General features: G+C 42.6%; 1 protein-coding gene across 1 annotated transcript; it reads left to right on the top strand.

The window, feature by feature from the left end:
* The first annotated feature begins 10,259 nt into the window (after positions 1–10,259).
* Positions 10,260–16,337, top strand: LOC107310618 (ly6/PLAUR domain-containing protein 2-like). The gene is made up of 3 exons (XM_015856425.3): positions 10,260–10,629; positions 13,724–13,843; positions 14,802–16,337. The coding sequence occupies exons 1-3, from the start codon at positions 10,323–10,325 to the stop codon at positions 15,011–15,013; spliced, it is 639 nt and encodes a 212-aa protein (XP_015711911.2). The 5' UTR covers positions 10,260–10,322; the 3' UTR covers positions 15,014–16,337.
* The last annotated feature ends 4,180 nt before the right edge of the window (positions 16,338–20,517 follow it).

Below are 20,517 nucleotides of genomic sequence, written 5' to 3'. Positions count from 1 at the left end.
TGCCCACTGGTACAGAACCTGAATGTGGCAACCCTCTTCATGTTTCATTGGATGTGTGAATTACAGCCTGTGACCAACAAATATTCACGTCTTCCATCTGTCCAGTTATTTAGGTTAGAAGGTCACATACTACAGTATAAATTATTAGTACAGCATGTTCTTATTACTCTTCTTATGACTTACATCCCAATCAATTTGGTTGTTTTTGCTATCCCAATCCTTCTCTGCACAGTTGATGCAACACAAATTTATGACATCACTAAATCTCATTAATGTCACCAAGCAGCCTTGCAGAGGACTTGAGGATGTTGGTGGATTAAAAATTGGATATGAGTTAGCAGTGTGTCCTTGCATCCCAGGAAGCCAACCATGCCCTGAGTTACATCCAAAGTAGTGCAGCTGGGTTCTTCCCCTTTACTCTGCTTTCATAAGACATTATCTGGAGTACTGCATCCAGTTCTGGTGTCCCCACATAAGGAAAGACATGGACTTGAGGCTGGTCCAGAGGTGGGTCATGAAAATGATCAAAGAGCTCAGAACATCTCTCCTAGGAAGAAAAGTTAGGAGATTGTTCATCCTGGAGAAAAGAGGGCTCCAAGGAGACCTTACTGCACCCATTCAATATAAATAGTATTTAAGAAAGATGAAATATTTTTATCAGAGTCTATCATGACAGGACAAGGGGTAATAATTCTAAACTGAGAATAGATATAGATGGGATGCAAGGAAGAAATTTTTCATGATTGACATGGTGATAAGAGTTGTCCAGAAACATGGATGCCCCATCACTGAAAGTGTTCAAAGTTGGGTTAGATGGGGGTTGAGCCATATGATATACTGAAAAATGTCAATATCCATTGCATGTGGGTTGGAACTAGATGATCTTAAAAAGGTACCTCCCAACCTAAACCATTCTATAACACCATGATTCCATGATATATCCTCTTTCAAGAGTCTTGACAGAAAATATTAAACAGGAATACTCCAAGACCATATTCAGAGGAACTGCACTACTGACCTCCTCTAAACTGATATCCTTCTTTCAATACATTAAAAAATTTCAACCCCTCCACTTCTAACCCCTCATAAAGGTCTCATCCTGTTCATATTGAGCTAATTTCCACCTTTTCCACTTTAATAAATATTTTCATGTGATATTGCAATATCATGTTGCTGAATTCTTAGAAATCATACTTACTAATGTGAAATCAAGAAATGGGTCATGTGCCCCATTTTCATTTCACCCGGTATTTCCTGTCTTTCATGTTTTTCCTCTTTCAAAAATTGCTCTTGATGCTGGTACGTTATTGATGTCAGACAAATGACTGTAGCGTATGTTTCCCCTTCTCTCTTTCATTTAGCAAATAAATTATGATCACATGACACCAAGATGTCTTGAACTTTGTCCATTTCTGAACAGTATTTGAGAGAGAGCCTGGAACTCTGTCAGAATTCAGTCAAAGTGTTCCAGGGTGGGAAATATTCTGACTCACTTTTCCTGAACTTGAATATACTAAACTCATTCATTCTACCCTAGATGTGGCTATTTCTATTTCTGGATATCTATACCCATGCTGCCACTACTCCCAAAGTCATAACCTTTACATATTAAATAAGTGGTTTAATTTAATGCTCAGTTTTCATCTTATTATATCTTCACTACTTTCTTTTTTCTCCTGGTGAAAAGGCTAAATAATTTTAATGCTGTAATGTCCTTCCTGATACTTGGGTCATCCTGACTTCTGCAAATTTTTCACTTTTTATGTTTCTCACTTTCTATCATGTCATTGTGGCTGATGCTCAGTTTTTCCTTTGATTCTTTTTAGGTTTATCTCTTCTTCCCAGAATAAACTTCATGGTTATTCAAACCTTTCAGCCCACAGCTATTTTCCTGTAGTTACTTATTCCTCACTTTTCCTCTTTGATAGGAAAACTATTTCTAGGCACACCTCTGAATTTTTATTGGTAGGGAACCATTGGCTTCATGTCGTACAGGTACATCTTCCAGCTCATTGTTCACTCACCCTTCCTCTAGCCACCTTATAAGAATGTTTATCTGCAGTATGTGTTTAGCTTAAACTAAATTAATCCAACACTAAGCTGGATTGGGGGATAATATTGTCCTAAGTGTGTTTGGACTCCTTAGTTTAACCATCTGAGTATGCAGCCTCAAAAATCAGCTCTGCAAGGAGGGTAGATATGGAGTAATCGAGGACATGATTGATCTGTGTTGTAGGTGGGTAAATGGAGTTGAAGCCAAATAAGACTGAAATGAGTTTGAATAGCTAGGTTCTGGAAACACAGGATGCTCAGAAGCAACATATGTAGAGAAGAAAAAAGAGACACCATTGGTCTTTCCATTGGAAGCCACCAGTAATTGAAGGAGGAGCCTGAGAGATTGATCCTACTAGGAATGATTGGCACAATTCTGTGTGAGGACCGTAGTTCTTCCTCCTGTTTGAGTTAGAGTGTCCAGTTATTCAAGACACGGACCCAAAAACAGAGATGGCAAAGAAAAGTTTAATGACAAAGACCCATTTGAGAAATGTTGTCTTCTGCTGCTGTCCTTTGATGGCAAATACAATTGGTATTCCTTCTTCATTAAGTAAGTCTGATGGGAGGAGAATATAAATTACTGAGAATACTGGATGTCATGCACTAGCCCCATTCTCATCCTACTTCTCCAGGAGCACTCAAGACCAAGCTGACAGATTTTTAAAAGCTGATCTTTTATTAATAAAATCACAACAGATTTATTGTGGTGCAAGTTTACTACATCCCAGGGTGCGAGTTGCAGTTGGCCTATGAGTATTTCATAACTGCTTTATGTTCACCTTTGCACAGAAGTCTTGCTGAAGCTCCATCCAACCTATTCCATAACAATATTCATTCACTGTTACTTAGGCAGTAGTAGCTTCAAAATACACCTCCGTTTTTGACAACTCACTTTTCTTCCAATGTAGTTGTACAAGTAGCCCGTTCAGAAAAATATCCAACGGATATCCCACAGGATTATGCATCCTGTTCAGCTTAACAATGTCTCTTTTAGGGAGAAAGGAAGGCACATGCTTAGAACACAGCCATAAGTCCCTAATAAATAATATTGCACAAAAGAAAGTTTGTTGCTTGCAGAAAATCATTCTAGCTGTTGAGAAAGTGAAGTACCAGTTCCAGGCTTGTAGTCTGAGCTTATGCAGAGGCCAGAACAAGCTTCTTCCATCAGTCATCTATCTAGTGCAGCCCTACCCAAGAGCAATGCTGGGAATGTAGACAGAAAGAGGCTGGTGGAATTTTTCAACAGCATGACAAGAGCTGTTATTACTACTTTATCTGCAAAATAATCTTGAAGTCCTACATACTAAGGTGTTTGAGACAACAATACTTACAGCCAGCCACATCTTCAAGAGTATCTCTGTTTTAGACCTCAAGATGTTGACGTCTTCAAGAAAAGTGCCGTCTAATGAAAGTGTCTGAACCAATGCAGCTCCCTGTGAGCATCTTGAGTGTAATCTCATAGATGTCTGGAATGAGCTGCTGTTGTGAGATATTTTTGTCCATGTCATTTTCAAACTCATTCTGAGGGTTTTGTACAGAGGAATTTTTGCTTCCACTGGCCACTCAGGTCCTCATCATAAACATTGATGTCTTCTGGGGATATCTTACTTTGTCCCTTCCAAGCCCATTATCACTGGAGTTGGATACAGCTGGTAAGATGCACGTTTTCACTCCAGGTCAGCTGGCCCACAACTTCAACAGGTGTCTTTCAGTGTCAGTGAAATCAAGCAGGTAATCCACAGTGTCATTCATTTGTTTTGGTGGGGCAATTGTCTGGAACACATATGAATAACAGTGCATGTGTCTACAAGGCTGCAAAAATAAAGACGTGTATGGTGATTCATTCAAGAGACACCTATAGTACAGAATCATAAAATAGAATCATTGGCTGGTTTGGGTTGAAAGGGACCTTTAAGATCACCCAGTTCCAACCCCCCTGCTAAAGCTATAGAAGGTTATAGTTCAGATGTCCCCAACTCAGGATTTGTGACTTGCTTCACTATATTTGTTACTATGAACATTTCCAAAGGTTTTGGTCTTCTGCATTTTCTGTTAATTGGTGCTTTGATCCCACAGCTTTGATCCCCATGAAGATGTCTAGGTATGAAGCTCCCAGTACAAGAAAGACAGAGATCTGTTGGAGAGGGTCCAGAAGAGGGCTACAAAGATGATCAGGGGGCTGGAGCACCTCCCCCATAAAGACAAGCTGAGGGAGATGGGCTTGTTCAGCATGGAGAAAAGAAGGCTGCAGGGTGACCTCATTGCAGCCTTTCAGTACCTCAAGGGACAGGAGGGGAGTAAACTCTTTGAAAGCGTGGATAACAGCAGGACAGGGGAAATGGTTTTAAGTTGAAGGAAGGAAGATTTAGGTTGGATGTTAGGGAGAAGTTCTTTACTATGAGAATAGTGAGGTGCTGGAACAGGCTGCCCAGAGAGGTTGTGGATGCCCCTTCCCTGGAGGTATTCAAGGCCAGGTTGGATGGGGACCTTGGCAACCTGGTCTAGTAAATGGAGATGTTGATGGCCCTGCCTGGCAGGGGGGTTAGAGATTCATGATCCTTGAGGTCTGTTCCAAGTTGGGTCATTCTGTGATACTCAAAGACTAACAGTGCCATCAGTGGATCAAAGGGTAGACCAAGACATTGGAGTCTCCAAGCCAACAACAACCTCCAAGAGTACTCCCAGCACTCTTCAGCCTTGGCTTTAAATTACCCAACTTTCTGATGAAAAATCACATCTTCACAAGGTCAGAACATGTACTTCTGGTTCACACCTCAAAGACTTTCACATATTCTTGGCACCAAATATCATCAGGACAGACAGGAGAACCGCAGCACAGCAACAAATACAGGAGACTTTCACATGAGGTGACATGCAAGCTATGTCCATATCAGTCTTTAAAAGGATACAAGATTAATCCTGTGATCCTGAGAACATCTGACACAGCTCATATCACATAGCTAAATTGTCTTATCCCCCCAACCAGAGTGGTAGAATCATACCAGAAAATATCTTTGACCCATGCTGTGTTTCAGAGTGTGCCTGGGTACCATCTGGAACAGATCCAGTGGGTTCAGGCCATAATAGGGACAGGGAGTACATCAAATGATACGTACGCTAGGAAGTGCTTGAGTCCATGGTAGAAATGATAGCGGTTAAAGGAACCCCAAGATGCCTATCTTTCCGTGGTAGATATCTACAATCTACAACCCAGAGTCATGTGTTGGGTACTTTGCATGCCCTCTGTAAATACCTGGGAGTCTTTCTAGGACTGATGAAACACAGCTGGCAAGATGTTGCCTGAAGGGACTGTATTCATCCTTGCAGCCAGGAGCAGAGCGACCTGCAGGTAGAGAGTTCACATTGCTAGACTCCTCATTTTCTCTCAGAGGACTGAGAGACATTTCCTTCTCTAAAAACTCAATTAGGGATTGGTGTGCTGAAGACAGAACTTGGGAAACATGAGTACAATTTCCTTTTCTATTTCTGAAGAGGTACAATTTCTTGTCTCACATCTCCAGATGAAGTTTTCAAATCACCAAAACAAAGTACACATATGGGAAGAGAGAGAGGTTAAAGCTCTTCACACATTAACTGAGTCAGCGCTGGGACTCTAGATATCTCTTTGATACTCCCCTGTGTGGAGACACCTGTGTTTTATATCAAACCAACCTGGTAAGAAACATCTAAAGAGCTCCTAAGGGAAGGGTGCTAACTGTGTCATGCTCACACTTTCACCCTTTTCCAGCCCAATGAAACCTACATTCCTTTCCAACCAGTAGCACAGTTTCATAAGGAGGGTGGAGATCAACTCCACCCAAACAAGCCTATAGACTTGTTATTAGTGCACACCCTTGGGAGGTGGGAGCTTTGATTAACTGAACACATCATTGACCATCACTGCAGACATGATCAGGGACAGCATACTTTCCCACCATTGAATCACAGATGACGATAGTAAAGCCCATAGACACAGTCATCCAAATGGTACCTAGCAAAAATCTGCCCTCTCTGAATAACAGAAGCTGATCTGAAGCTGACTCAACACACTGTTCATTAACCTCTCTATTTTCCTACACTCCTGCCACCATGATATCTTGAAACCTGATGGCAGACTCCATCCTGATAAGCAGTTCCCAAAGAAGACATTGACAGCAGGCAGACCAATTCCAAGGCTACAACCCTATGGAATCATAGTCATAGAATGGCTTGGGTTAGAAGGGGCCCTACAGATCATCTAGTTCCAACTCCCTGCTATGAACAGAGTTGTCACCCATAAGATCAATCTGCCCAGTGCCCCATGCAACCTGGCCTTGAACACCTCCATGGATGGGACATCCACACCTTCTCTGGGCAACCTGTTCCAGTAACATGATTTTTACTCTGTCTTTGCTTTTAGAAGGGATGCAATTATTTGTATTTCTGATTTCCAGCCCAGTTTCATAGAACCAGACTCACAGAATGGTTGAGTTTGGAAGGGACCTCTGGGTCCATTGGATCTAACCCTTGCTCAAGCAAGGACACCCTGAGCTGCTTGACAAGCACCATGCCCAGGTAGATTATTAAGATTTCCAAGAAGACTCCACAATCTCACTGGGCTACTTTTGCAAGTGCTGAATCATATGTACAGTAAATAAGTGCTCCCTGATGTTTAGATGAAACCTCCTCTGTTGCAATTGGTGCTCATTGCCTCTTGGACACCACTGACAAGAGCCTGGCTCATGACAACCTCCACTCAGATATGTCAAGACATCGATGACATTCCTAAGAACTTCCTTTTCTTTAGGAAGAATGGTCCCATTCTCTCAGCTTCTCCTCACAGAGGAGATGCTCCAAGTCACTCCAGCATTTTGGTGGCCCTCCTCTGCAGTCTATCTTGTGTGTCTACTAATATCTGTCTTGTACTGTGGGATGAAGAAATGGACCCAATACTCCAGGTGTTTGCCTCACCAGTGCTTAACCAAAGGATCACTTCACTAGACCTGCTGGCTATGCCCTGCCTATACCTAGTCCAGAACACAATTAGCCTTTTTTTGTGACAAGGGTATGTTTATACCTCATGTTCTACTTGGTGGACTCCAGGATACAGAGGCTCTTTCCTGCAGCTTTAGAGATGGGTGGCCCCCAGCATGTACTGGTGCATTTAACTCATGCTAGTCTTCACTCAGCTCTAGACCAACATGATCTTTCACTATGAAAACCTTTTCTTCTGAAATTCTACTATCTTCATTCAATTTGTTTATGGGTCTCTTTTCAAACTCTGATCTCCTGGGATAAACAGGACCAGTATTTTCCAGTGTCATCTGTCACAGCTGTCCCAGTAATGCCATTATTTCCCATTTCCTTTTTTTTTTTTTTTTTTTTTTTTTTTTCTATCAGGAAATAGGGCAATGAAATTCCACGTGAAGTTGTCAGCACTTCTTCTCTTCTCTTCTCTTCTCTTCTCTTCTCTTCTCTTCTCTTCTCTTCTCTTCTCTTCTCTTCTCTTCTCTTCTCTTCTCTTCTCTTCTCTTCTCTTCTCTTCTCTTCTCTTCTCTTCTCTTCTCTCCTCTCCTCTCCTCTCCTCTCCTCTCCTCTTCTCTTTTCTCCTTTTTTTTTCAGTGCACTGTTTCACCTGGGGGTCCTAGCTATCTTCAGATCATCTAGTATTTGTTGGTGATCCCTTTCCCTGATATTTTTACTATCAGACTCCCAACTTTTCTCTCTCTGAAATTTGCATCCTGCATAGTCTGCAGAAGTTTTAAGAACCCCTGCTCCAATAGTTTCCTGATGTTCTCCCTTATGGCCAGATCTCAAACCCTTTCAAGCCCTTAGACAAAGTTGTTAAATAATTTTGCACTTTGCACTTTGCACTTTGTTAAATAAATTTGCAGCAAGCAATCCTACCATGCTGGTGTATCCCATATCTGAACACTGCAGTAATGGACAACTTCTACCAAGCTAGACAGGCTTATTTAATCTCCCTTTTGCATCATTATTTCTTCAACCATGCTGATTTATTCCAACGCTCAGTATGCAGTGCTTTTCAAGCACATTTCGTCAATGCATACGTAGTCTGTCAAGAAGACTCATAGAATTTTGAATACCAGACCACACAGCCTATTGTGCTTACCTACTGAGGAGTGACTACTTTGAATACTAATAGTACTGGACCTTTTCCAGTTTCCTGAATGTTAACTAAGATCTTGTTCAAATGTGCCTTACGCTGCCCAGTTATAAGAGAGAATCTGGATTTAACCAGGTACAGTGGCTTTCATTGAGCAGAATCTTATCATAGAATCATAGAATGGCCTGGGTTGAAAAGGACCACAACGATCATCTAGTTTCAAACCCCCCTGCTAAGTGCAGGGTTACCAACCACCAGACCAAGCTGCCCAGAGCCACATCCAGCCTGGCCTTGAATGGGATGGGGCATCCACAGCCTTCTTGGGCAACCTGTTCCAGTGTGTCACCACCCTCTGTGTGAAAAACTTCCTCCTAATTTCTAACCTAAACTTCCTCTATCACAGTTTAAAACCATTCCCCCTTGTCCTATCACTGTCCACCCTGGTAAACACTTGTTCTCCCTCTTGTTAATACTTCACTTTCAAAAACTGGAAGGTCATAATGAGGTCTCCCTGGAGTCTTCTCTAAGCTAAACAAGCCCAGTTCCCTCAACCTTTCCTCATAGGAGAGGTGCTCCAGCCCTCTGATCATCTTAGTGGCCCTCTCTAGACCTGCTCCAGGAGCTCCACATCTTCCCTGTATAGGGGGCCCCAGGCCAGGACACAGTACTGCAGATGGGGCATCACAAGAGCTGAGTAGAGGGGGACAATCACCTCCCTCTCCCTGCTGGCCACCCCTTTTTAATGCAGCCCAGAACACAGTTGGCCTTCTAGGCTGGAAGCTCACACTAATGGTTCACATCCAGCTTCTCATCCACCAGGACCCCCAACTCCTTCTCCCCAGGGCTGCTCTCAGGGACATCTTCCCCCAGTATGTATAAATATCTGGGTTTGTCCTGGCCCAAGTGTAGCACCCAGCACTTGGCCTTGTTGAACCTTTTCTACATACTCAAGTGAGTATGTTCGCAAAGGTGTTGGTATTTTAGTCATGGTAGTTATATATCTGGTCTCTGACGGCACAGCAAGATAAAATAGAGATAAATGATGGTTTTTAGTCTTAACAACTGGTAAGCAAGCATTCTCCTTCTCTCCCTTTCCCATGGCACAGAACTAATCCTGCTGACGCAGCTTGACCAGCTTTGTGTTATCCGTGACTGTGGAAATTTTCATTAGCAGTGCTTCTCAAGTTACTGTGAACTCTTGGAGGAGCAGCACTTCCCCCCTTCCCATCCCCACCCCCACCCCCAACAAAAAATTAAAAAAGAAAAGAAATAAAGAAAGAAAACAACTCCCAAAAGAGGTATGGAATGGTGGGAATACCTATGTGCATCACTGCAGTGGTCCCACAGCCAGGAAATCAACCTGTGCACTCACCTTGTCTCCCATCCCTTTAGTCTCTGAGTGCTTCACAGTGAATTACAAACTTTCATACTGTAACTTATTCAGCTCTTTTACAAGAAATTGCATAATGCTGGGGATTTTCCACCCTGGATCACAAAAAAACATACAAAAAAGTGCATTTTTATTACAGAATGCAAAAATTCTACTGGCATTTTCTTCCTAACCACAAGCATTTTAAACCCATTCCACAGATACTGTATAAGATTTGGGAAAAACTATGTTTGAAAAGATTGTCTTGAAATGCATTAAAGGGAAATGTTCCTTCTGGGAAGGGATGGAAGGTGGGAATATTAATCCATTTCTCCATGTTGTGTTTATTCCTTATACGATGTATCTAAACCCCAGACTTGGAGGCTCCATCTAATGTGCTCTCCTCCACTGCCTTTTAGTACCTCCTATGCCAGCAACTAAGAACTATGGCTCAATTCATAACTAAGTCCCTGGGAGACAGAAACTGAGTTGTTTTTGCACAGTATTTGGGAAAATAGACATGCTTTGTGCAAATCCAACCACGCCGGATTCCTGCCCGCCAGCCCAGGGAGCAGTAGGCATGAAAACATGGCACAAATTTTGGGGATGCTGAGCCAACACATGTGGAAGCCCAACCTGCTGCCGCTTGCATCTTGCCTGATGTTGCCCAACTCAACACGCATGACACAATCTGGGTCTCAGCTCACAGAGCCAGACTTGAAGGAACAAACATACCTTGTAGCATTCCCTATCCAAGCACCTTTGCAGTGAAGGCTGTGTTTTTTCTTTTCCATGGGACCAACCTCAGGTCATAAACCTGAAGAGGAGATGAGGTATGGTACGAGTCTGCTCATCATGATGACGTCACCTTATCCAGGAACTCATTCCTCTGCAAATCCCAATCCAGGCTGGAGCTGGGCTTCCCCACTGTTAAACCCAGGGGAATCCGCCCACAGGATCAAGAGGAGGTGGAGGGTGGAAAGAGATATAAAGCTACCCAGGAGCAGCTCAACTTTACTGCCCCAGTTGCACGGATCTACTCTCAGCATGAAGATGCCTCTGGTGGGGCTGCTGCTTGGCCTGGCATGCATAGAGTTGGGTAAGACTGCTGCATTCTTGACACTGTGGGGACCCTCTGGGAAATGCCTGGGAAGGGGGAGGAGAAAGGCAGCAATGCAGAAAGACCTGGTAGAACAAATGATGTTTTAATGTATTTGAGAATATTAACAGATAGAGGAAGTAGGATATTCATTCCTGGTGGGGAGAAGTGTGATGCCTCTCATAGAGAGAAGACCCATGGGTGATCTTATGCCTCCCATTCCCATTTCCACTGCATCTCAGGGTGGAGGGGACTGACATTGGTTTTTGTAAGGCTAAGGGGTGAATGATACGTGGTACAGGGCAGCACAAGCGTCGGAGAGATCTTTAGACAGTGATGGGTGAGAGTATGACAAATAACCCCAGGAACTTTGTAAAGGTTAATGAAACCAATAGATTCCAGTTTTTACAGTAATTTCTATATATTAGGAGAGAGGTAGTAATAGGAAATTCCTTTGGCTCTATCTGGGTATGGATTCTACTGGATCAGAGTCTTGGCCAAGCTGGTTGTAGACTCCAGTTGTTGTTATGCTCTCTCTCTCTCTCTCTCTCTCTCTCTGTGATCTACTGCAAATATCTCCATTTCTTGTTCAATGGGTCATTCTTAGAGTGACACAAACATTGTGGCTTTTGTCCTCTGTCCCACAATCACCAGAAATCCTTAAGCAACCTTTAATGGGATTGGGAGAGATCTCAAAGGAAAAGCAGCCCAAGCAGAACTTGAACACTCTCAGCTGAAGGCATTATTACATGGAGATCATTCACAGGGCTGCAAGTGAAAGATGGCTGAAAGGCATAGACCTTGTAGACATTATGCACAGAAGCGTTGAGTCACGTCCTCAGGCTGCATTGTAATGCTTTATTCCTTTTATTCTCATTCTTCTTTCCCTATATTTCTGAAGCAAATCTGGTTAACATTTCATTTCCTTACATGCTCTGGGTTGAACACATGATAGAGCTTAATCAAGAAAGGTGCAGTTACCTTTATACAGTTACTGTAATTTATTACATTTCAGTACATGTATGGGGTCTTTAGTTTGTTTTGTTTCTGCTTTCAAGACACTTCACAGATGGTATATATATATATATATATATATATACATATATACATATATAAATGGAATATATATATATTCCATTTCTGCCGCCCTCCAGACTTGTTCTGAGTTTAATGGCATTGCTGAGGAGCTCACAGGGCAGGTTTTCATCCACTGGTCTTGAGGAAATTTACAAGAGAAGAGTGGTACCAACACCCTTTTCTTTATAGTTGAGGATGAGGCAGATATAGTTTTTCTGGGATGATGCAGTGGGAGGCAGATGGGTTAGGCAACACTTGAGATGAGGAATATGCCTGTAGCAAGTGGATCTATTTGATTTGTGTCTATAACTGATCGCTTTTCTATATTTCAAGTGTTGTACTCGCTTAACCAAAGAAATGTTCATTAAGTTTTAAGATTTACACAGGCTTTGAGATACAATAAGTCTTGAACCACAAGAGGTAATGCAGAAATAAGTGTTTGTTTCCTTATGAATATATGAATATATGAATTTATACTTTGGACATTCTTGTAAGTGGCCCAAGATAAATTACTAACCTTCCAGAATTTTAAAACAAAGGAATAGAAAGCTTTGTTGGACAATGATGGACAATGGTTATTTGCCTTGGGTCAGGACACAGCACTATCCTCAGTGTCCAGTTGATCTCTTCTGCTATGGTCCTGACAGTTTTGGACTTTCCCATTCCTGATACAAGCCAGGATGCCATTGGCCTTCTTGGCCACCCGGGTACACTTTTGGGGATCATTCCAAAGTGATCCTCAAAAATTCTCAAACTGGCTAAACTCAAGCAAAAATGTTCTTTCTATAATTGCAAGGAGGATAGAGAAAACTTTGCATCGTGAATGTTCTGTTGCACAGCTGAGTTTCTCGAATGTTGTGCTAAGAGAAACAGCTGCCCTGCTAAACAGTTTTGTCGCTGGATGTTCAAATGAATGCCTTCCAAAATATTTATCCTTACTGAACAGTTCCAGGGGTTTCTCTATAACAGCATAACCAGTGGCAAGAAAACACCATCTTTCTGCTGTTTTATCAATAGATGGCAGTGGATACATTTGTGTGGTTCATCAGCTGCTGTATTGCTGGAAGACGAATAGCACAGAAAACATCAAACTGGGCTGTTTTCTGATGTAAAGTCACACCAGCATGACTCCAAAAAATATGCACACTCAGTATCTTTTGGCTGTGGACAGGCAGGTCTAGTAGCAAGACTTTTGAGCAACTGCTGTGATCAAGGCTTGCATATGTAAAAGTGTTCCTGTGTCGACATCCACTGCTTTGTAGCATCATCTCTTTTAAAGAATGCAGGAGCAGCCCCTGATGAAAGAGTTTATAGGCCACGTTCAACCCTTAGGATCTATGGTACAGCTCTGAAATTTAAATTCTTCTCTCAGTTATTAAGCTGTTCAGAAAACCCTTTAAATAAGCAGAATAGAGCCGTGGAAATTCAACTTCAGTGACTGTCTCTGTGGCTGAAGGAACTACAGATGAATGCTGCTCTAAGCAGGAGTTATTGCACTCTGTACCCCAGCATCTCTCATACAGGATACACAAAATACAGAAGTGTCCTTATTCAGGTCAGATCAGTTCCCTAAATCTAAAATCTGATTCATTTTAAGGAAATACTATCTTATTCTTTGAGTCTATAGAACAACAGCAAACTACCACGCTGCATTGCACATGAACATCACAGCCATGGATTGGTCCCTAAACAGCTGATGAGCCAAAAACCTCCAAAGATTCTATTAAAGCTGCTCAAGCAGAAGTTCCCTCCAGATCTTCTCTTTTCAGGCTGCTGAGCCCCAAAAGTAGTGATAATGCCCAATTCTCTGCAGTATCAACCTCATTCTTGGATGCTGGGGTCTGGTCTTTGCCCTTGACATACCCAAGTTTTGCCACTGCCTCCAACTGTGTGTAGTTTCCAAGGTCTGTGTATCTCGAGTGGGGGGATGAAACCATTACCATAACATATTCTCTACAATAGACTTGCTGTCTTTGCTTCTGTGACCAACTCAAAAATGTTCTATTCCCCTCTGCAGCCCAGTCCTTGCAGTGCTTCACATGCAATGAGCCAATGGACATTTCTATGTGCAGAACACCCACTGAATGTCCCCCGAGAGCCAAGGTGTGCACAACAACTCTGCACTCTGTAGACTTAGGTAAGTCTCATTCCTTTCTTTGAGTGGTGCTAGAATCATAGAATCATTAAGGTTTGAAGAGAACACTGAGATAATCAAGCCTAGTCCTAACCCATCCACACTATGTCCACTAAACCATGTCCCTCAGTGGTTAATCTCCATGTTTCCTGAACACCTCCAAGAACAGTAACTCCATCACTTCTCTGGGCAGCCTGTTCCATCTGTCTTACCTCTCCTTCTGGAAGAAATGTTTTCCTGATATCCACTGCATCCAATATCCAATATATAAGAGCAAGATGAATCCTCTGTGGGCCAAATAATCTTATAAACATCCTCCATGCTTACCTATCCCCCGCTTGGGTTATTAATTCCCTTCAAGAATCCAGGTGGAGTTATCCAAGGTAAGGAGGAGAAAAGTCCACTGAACTCAAAGCTTCATTTAGCACACAGGACTCAACCTATTTAGTCTGTTTTGCTTTTCTTATCCCTGTGCATTACAGATCATCAAATGTCACCTGTGCAACATATTGCAGAAGCACAGGGACTCCTTGTTTGTAGACATACTCACTTACCAACAGTGAGAAAAAACAACCTCAGCATACTAGTGTTATACCTGTGCTTCTTGACATTGTCACCTCCTATGAAAGCTATTGGAGGAGCAACCCACCTGCACAAAACATACAGGAACTTGTGTTGCTTGTCTGCACTAGAGTAAAATTGGAAGAAGCAGGAAGACAAGTGGGAAGCAGCAGGGAAAACCAGAGGACCTGCTGCTTCAAAGAGCTGTTCAGATTACAGGCACCAGTGGATTAAAGATGGTATCTCCTTTATTTGTCTTTGTTGATCTATAAGTACTGTGCCTTCAAGTTCTGTCCAATGGACAAAGTCAGCATTGCACAAAGCCAGTTGTTTGTGCTTCCCTTCACCATTAATTTCTCTCTCTTCTCCTTCTACCCCTTCTCTAATGAATCCATTCCAGGTTACCCATTTTTTGGCAACGTCACCGTTACAAGAGGCTGTGCAGAGGATTGTGTCACCTATGATGGAATAGGGTCAAGTAGACCAACATCATGCTGCTACACCGACCTCTGCTTTGAAGACAGCAGGAGCAGCAAGGGGGAGAGAAGCAGCTCTGCAGCGCTGGGTTTGATGGCCATAGTTTTTGGCACGTTCCTCCAGTGTGTTCTGTGATGTTGATGGGTATCTGTGCTCCAGCCAAAGCATTCTCACTCCTCTCTCTGCCAAGATACCTTGCGAACTTTGAGATGCCTTGGGAAAACTTCCTTCACTCAAGTGTGTCTTCACCCATCTTCAGCGCTGTGAATTCAACAGGATTCAAGCCAGGAGTTTGGGCATTCAGAACTAAAATCCTCAGATTTCCATTTTCCAGATGATATAAACAGATGTTCTTCACCTGTGGTTTTGTCTGTTCCCCAGAATCCACATCTCACCTTGCAGCTTTCTTTACTGGGGAGCAGAGGTGGCTCTGAGCAGCAGGAGGGACTGGGCTGTATCCCCAAGTGACCTCAGTAAGAGCAGGGGCTGTACTCACATTGGACTCGACAGATCTCCCCAGCTCCCTCACAGTGTACATCTGTGACAATAACCTAATGCAAACCCCCCCAAATACCTGCAACTCTTCATCAGGATCTTGCTTTATTTTCTTTCCACACTGGTTGCTATCTTCTGAACCAGATGGATGTTGGAACCTTCCCAGTACCCAGCAAAGTGCAGTATGCAATTGCAGGGAGCTGTCTCTTAATTCTGTCCAGAATAAGTTACAGATTGGGTTCAGAAGGGCTCAGCCTTCATACACAGAGATGTATTTCTGATAAGCTCAAAAGATGCTCAGGATGAAGAACTCAAGGCTAGTTAAAACTGATAAAAACAAGGAGTTTGGGCACAACAAACTCCTGTCAGCCTTTTGCCTGAAGTCAGATTGCAATCAGAGCCCCTGGCTTTCTCCTTCCAGATGTTTCACAGATTGTTTCAAGCAGTTTCTCCTATTACTCTGCCCTTCCTCATTCCTTCACAGCAGGAATGACAGGAAAGGAAAAACAATGATTATTCCAGATCTCAGCTCTGGGAAAAGTCTCAGTACTGAGGTTGCTCCAATTCTCCCTTGGAGCAACTGTAAAATTTGGTTTTGATGCTTTGACTGCTATAAAAACAGGAATGGAAGCAGAACCAAACAAGTTAGGCATGCCTAGCTTATAGATCTTTTTGGAAAGGGAAAGCTAAGAAATATGCGCTTCTCTCTAGTCTTATTCCTTGGCTCATTCAGGGAATGAAAGAGGCAAAGAGCAGCATGGGTACATCCCATGAACCATCCTAATACATTCATAATGTTCCTGCCACGTCCTCTGTGGCAAACTCAGTTTTCATTCTATCTCCATAACAGATATCTAGGGGGAAAAAAAAAAACCCATCATCTAGGAAAATCTAAGACTAAGAAAGGGGCTTTTTGGATGGGAACCCAGTGAATAAAGTTGGATCATCCAGTTTTCAGCCTGCAGTGTCTTTCTTGTGTGCTCAGCATGTCTTTGGCAAGTTTCCTGCATATCAAGGTCTGGATAAGGAGAGAAGTGCCAGGGAAGGGGAAAGTTACAGAAGAGGGCAAACAGAGGAGGGGAGAAATACTCCTTGCAAGAGCTAGATTAAAGGCTGGTGAGAGAGGGCGGGGAAGAGGGTAGTACAAGGGTACAAGGGTAAAATACCACAGATGGTTACAGAATGTTCATTTAGGGCATGCACAGGGAGAAGTGGGAATTTTTTTCCTTGTATTGCAGTAAACGGGGAAAACAGTTGAACTCAGCACTGCAAGGTGAGTAGTTGGGTGGGAACAAGGATGTTGTGGGTGGGGACCGATGCCTTCCTTGTGCCACTGGTGATGACGGTGAGCATCCTGCATCTCACTGCACTGACAGTCTCCTGCTTCCTGGGATTTCCCTGATGATGTAGCTCTCTTGCCAAAGTTTCAAGCATCTAGTGTGGAAAATAGAGCAGAAAAGCTCAAAGCACTTGTAATACATTCCTGTATCAGGCCAGTCTTCAGCATGTGTCAGAGGTGCAAAATTTCACAGCAGTATTCATCTGTTCATGTTCTGCTGGTCCTAAGCCACAGGACAAACAACTGGGAGCCCTTGCAAAGTTTAATTCACATCAAACTTCTGTTTCTGTTGCCGCTTTTATTTATTCTGTCTACTTGGTCTCTGGGAATTAAACTCAGTGGGAACCACTGCCCCAGTAAATGCAGAATACTGCCAGGGGATCCAAAGATATCTGCAGAATTTTGCATCACTGGGTCAAGTGGACATACGGAGGTAGAAGTTTAAATATAGGCTGAATAAAATAGAACAGAGAGATAAGTGTCTCTAAAGGAACATAAAAAGATATGCAGCCCCTCGACCCTGAAAGATGAGGCTACAGCACTGCTGTAACTGGTGGATTTTACCTGCCCCTCTGTAGGCTTGTCTCCTTTGATTGTTGGACTAGATGATATCAGTGGTTTTCTCCAATCTTAATGATCATCAGCAATCACTTTGTGCAAAGACAGGGATATTATTTCTAGACTTGAAGGCATTCCTTGATGCATAATGCTTTATCCAAACTACCAGTTGCCTTTTCCACCACCTACCAGCAATTCTGCAAATGTGGTGCGGCCCTAAAGATGTATGATCCTTATCACTCACTTTCAGATCTGGAGGCAAAGTTTTCATGCACTTAGGAAATAAAGAACAAAGCAAAACAGAGTGAAATTTCATGGAGACGTTGGAATATCCGCTTGCTGGGGGTATTCAGCAAATACTGGTACAGGTCTTACCTCCAGCCAACTGTCAGTGCTATATGCTGTTTGCCTTGGTGGCCTTTCATTGTGGTTTCCATGACTCAGAGGTGGAGTGAGCACTTCAGAGATTTGTTCATCTTATAGAAACACAGTGTACACACAAACCTGGCTTGAGTTGAATAAGCAGAGCAGGTCCATGGCAACCTGTGGGTCTTAGTCCCAGAATCACAAGGGGAGGACAGCATAGTCACTTATGTTGTTTTGCTGGAATTCAGTAGGGCCTTTCAAACAGTTCCCCATGACATCTTTCTCTTCTAATTGGAAAGATATGGATTGGGTGGGTGGACTGTTCAGTGGATGATGGAGGTTCAAACCCAGAGAGTGGTGGTTGATGGCTCAATGCCTGGTTGGGGACCAGTGACAGGTTGTGTCCCACAGGGGTCAGTACTGAGACTGATGCTCTTTAACATCTTTATCAGTGACTTTACCTGTGGGATTGCACCCTCAGCAATAAAATAAAATAAGATGCCATCCCAAGAGATCTAGACAGGCTGAGCAGCGGGCCCAGGAGAACTTCATGAAGTTCTTTAGCAGGGTCTGCTGTGATAGGACAAGGGGAAACCACTTCAAACTAATTGAGGGGAGTTTTATATGAAATATAAGGAAAAGGTTTTTTAGGATAAAGTTGGTGAAGCAATGGAAAAAAATACTGGAGAGAATGAAAAAATACTGGAGAGAATGTTAAGCTAAAATTTGGACTTGCATTCAGCCCTGCTGCTTTGAATCCCATGAAGGCACCAGTGGTGCCATACAAACACTGTGATTAATACTTAAAGAGCCGTGGTTTCCAGCAGCGATCATTTGCAGTTCCTTTCCACAAGTCACAGCAGGACATTGTTCACATCATGCATAGATGTGAGAGGTGGTAGTTATCCTGGCATGCCCTGATTGCAGACTGGCTCAAGATGCAAGGTGGGAAACACCGGGAGATGTTTTGCTGCCTGATCGCTTTTAATTTGATATATTTTTTTTCTTCCCAGGGAAGAAGGGAAAGAGAAAAAAATAAACCCATTCAGCTCCTATGGAGGGTGCATTAATCCTATTGAGTCTGAAAGTAATAGAGAAGAGACAAGGGGAGAAACTGTTGCAAAACTCCAAGAAAAGGGAGGAAAGGGGGAATATTTGCACAGTCCAGACATGTAAAATAAAATTAGATGTAATCTAATAGAGAAGGAACTTGTAGTTCTTGCTAAAAATAACTATCAAGAATATAAATATACATTAGCATGTAGCTGCAAGGCTTATGGACTTATCTGCCGTAGTCTTATATTTACAGATAGGGATTTAAATGTTTAATACTGCACATTCAAAAGAAAGTCACTTCATCTGAAGTAGTTATTAATTATAGAAGGCACTTGGCAGGACTGAAGGAACAGCAGGAGAAATATCATTTTCAATATCATTTCCAAATTATTTCTTATCTAAAATCTATCATAGGCTTTTTTTTTCCCTTTTTTTTTTTTTTTTTTTTTTGTCTTCCTTAAAATAGATCAGTTTTTTCCATATTAGGCCATGGGTGACTTGAAATGGCTGCTTCTCACACACCAGCATGTCCTTTCTTTGTTCAGTACAGCCCCAGGTCTAAGAATAAAGCAAACCCCACCAAAACAAGGTGAAGAAATGCTGAAGTAGATACCTTGAGGAAGTAGGGAGGGAAGCGTTGTGGCTGGTATCTCAATTCAGCAAAGTCATTTAGGATCACTTCAAGTTCATTAATTCAGGAGGGCTGGTCTTGAATATTGCAGAAGGATGGGGCAGGTAGACTTTGTTGGCAGCGATCGTCTTCCTGACTTCCTTGTGTTATAGGCCCAAGCTTGACACGAGGCTTTAAAAAAGACATAAGGATTCAATCATTCTGTGCCTTATCTGAGGCTGGTCTGGACCAGTGAGAATGTGGTCCTAAACTCCTTCAGCAGTCAGACTCTATTATACATGCATGGATGGTATGAGGTATGACACATGTCAAACATGGGTACCTCCAAACAAGGTATTGCAACAAATCTTCAGTGAGGACTTAGATTTAAGCAAATTCCTCTTGACCATATTGGTGAAATCTTTGCAAATCAATGAAATTAAAGGAAATTGAAAGCCCTGGTATATTACACTCATGGGTTTCACAGCCTCAAAATCTAACCCAATCTTCTGAAACAGTCCAGTCTCCTTTTGGCCACCATGTCTCTCAGTCCAAAGGTTGATAATATCCTTCACACTGAACTCCTTCATATTGCAAGAGCAATTTGATATGCCCACCAACACCACAACAGGGAGCATTACCCAGCTCTTGTTTTAATCCACAGCCTTGCCTTGGAGTCATTGGAGTCTGGAGAAGGACCCCTCACTTCTACCTTGTTGACAACTATGGCATGAAGATTCCTTCATCTTCTTGCAAAACAAACCATTTTATCCAAAAATCTGGGAATGGATGACTGCTTGGAAAAGGGGGAGAGATATCAAGGTGCATCAGTTTTTGCATTTGCTTCTTCAGTGCCTTTGGACTTGCAGCAAGGTGGGTAAGGAGCACCTTTGAACATCTGGGAGAAGTTTTTACCTTCTTTGAGCCCAGATGTTATGTATGCACCATCACTACTCAACAGGTGTCCTTATAAATGCTGGATAAAAGCAAGACTGAATTTGTTTTTCAGCTTTTCTGACTGCTGCCCATCTCATGGCTCTGAGGAAAGAGGACACAGGGGAAGGGGTATTTTCAGTGTAAAGATATTTGTATGGTGTTCCTCATGCATAGGAAGCCAGTCTAGGTGCTTTAACTGCTAACATCAAGGAGCACCTCCAAAGGCTCTCAAGCTAATAAGAATCAACCCCTATACTTAGTTATTGCTATCACCTCCTT

The sequence above is a fragment of the Coturnix japonica genome, chromosome 2 (assembly GCF_054131305.1).
Source record: "Coturnix japonica strain WE chromosome 2, WE-NBRP24, whole genome shotgun sequence".
Taxonomy (NCBI): Eukaryota; Metazoa; Chordata; class Aves; order Galliformes; family Phasianidae; genus Coturnix; species Coturnix japonica.
Note: the sequence above shows the minus strand (reverse complement) of the source record. Positions and strands in the feature narration are given on the sequence as shown.

What these genes read in the sequence shown, in the direction of transcription:
- LOC107310618 (XM_015856425.3), top strand. Translation starts at nt 10,323, where the DNA reads ATGGGACCAACCTCAGGTCATAAACCTGAAGAGGAGATGAGGTATGGT. An exon ending in CCTGGCATGCATAGAGTTGG is followed by an intron (nt 10,630 to 13,723) that starts GTAAGACTGCTG and finishes TCCCCTCTGCAG; the next exon opens with CCCAGTCCTTGCAGTGCTTC. An exon ending in TCTGCACTCTGTAGACTTAG is followed by an intron (nt 13,844 to 14,801) that starts GTAAGTCTCATT and finishes AATCCATTCCAG; the next exon opens with GTTACCCATTTTTTGGCAAC.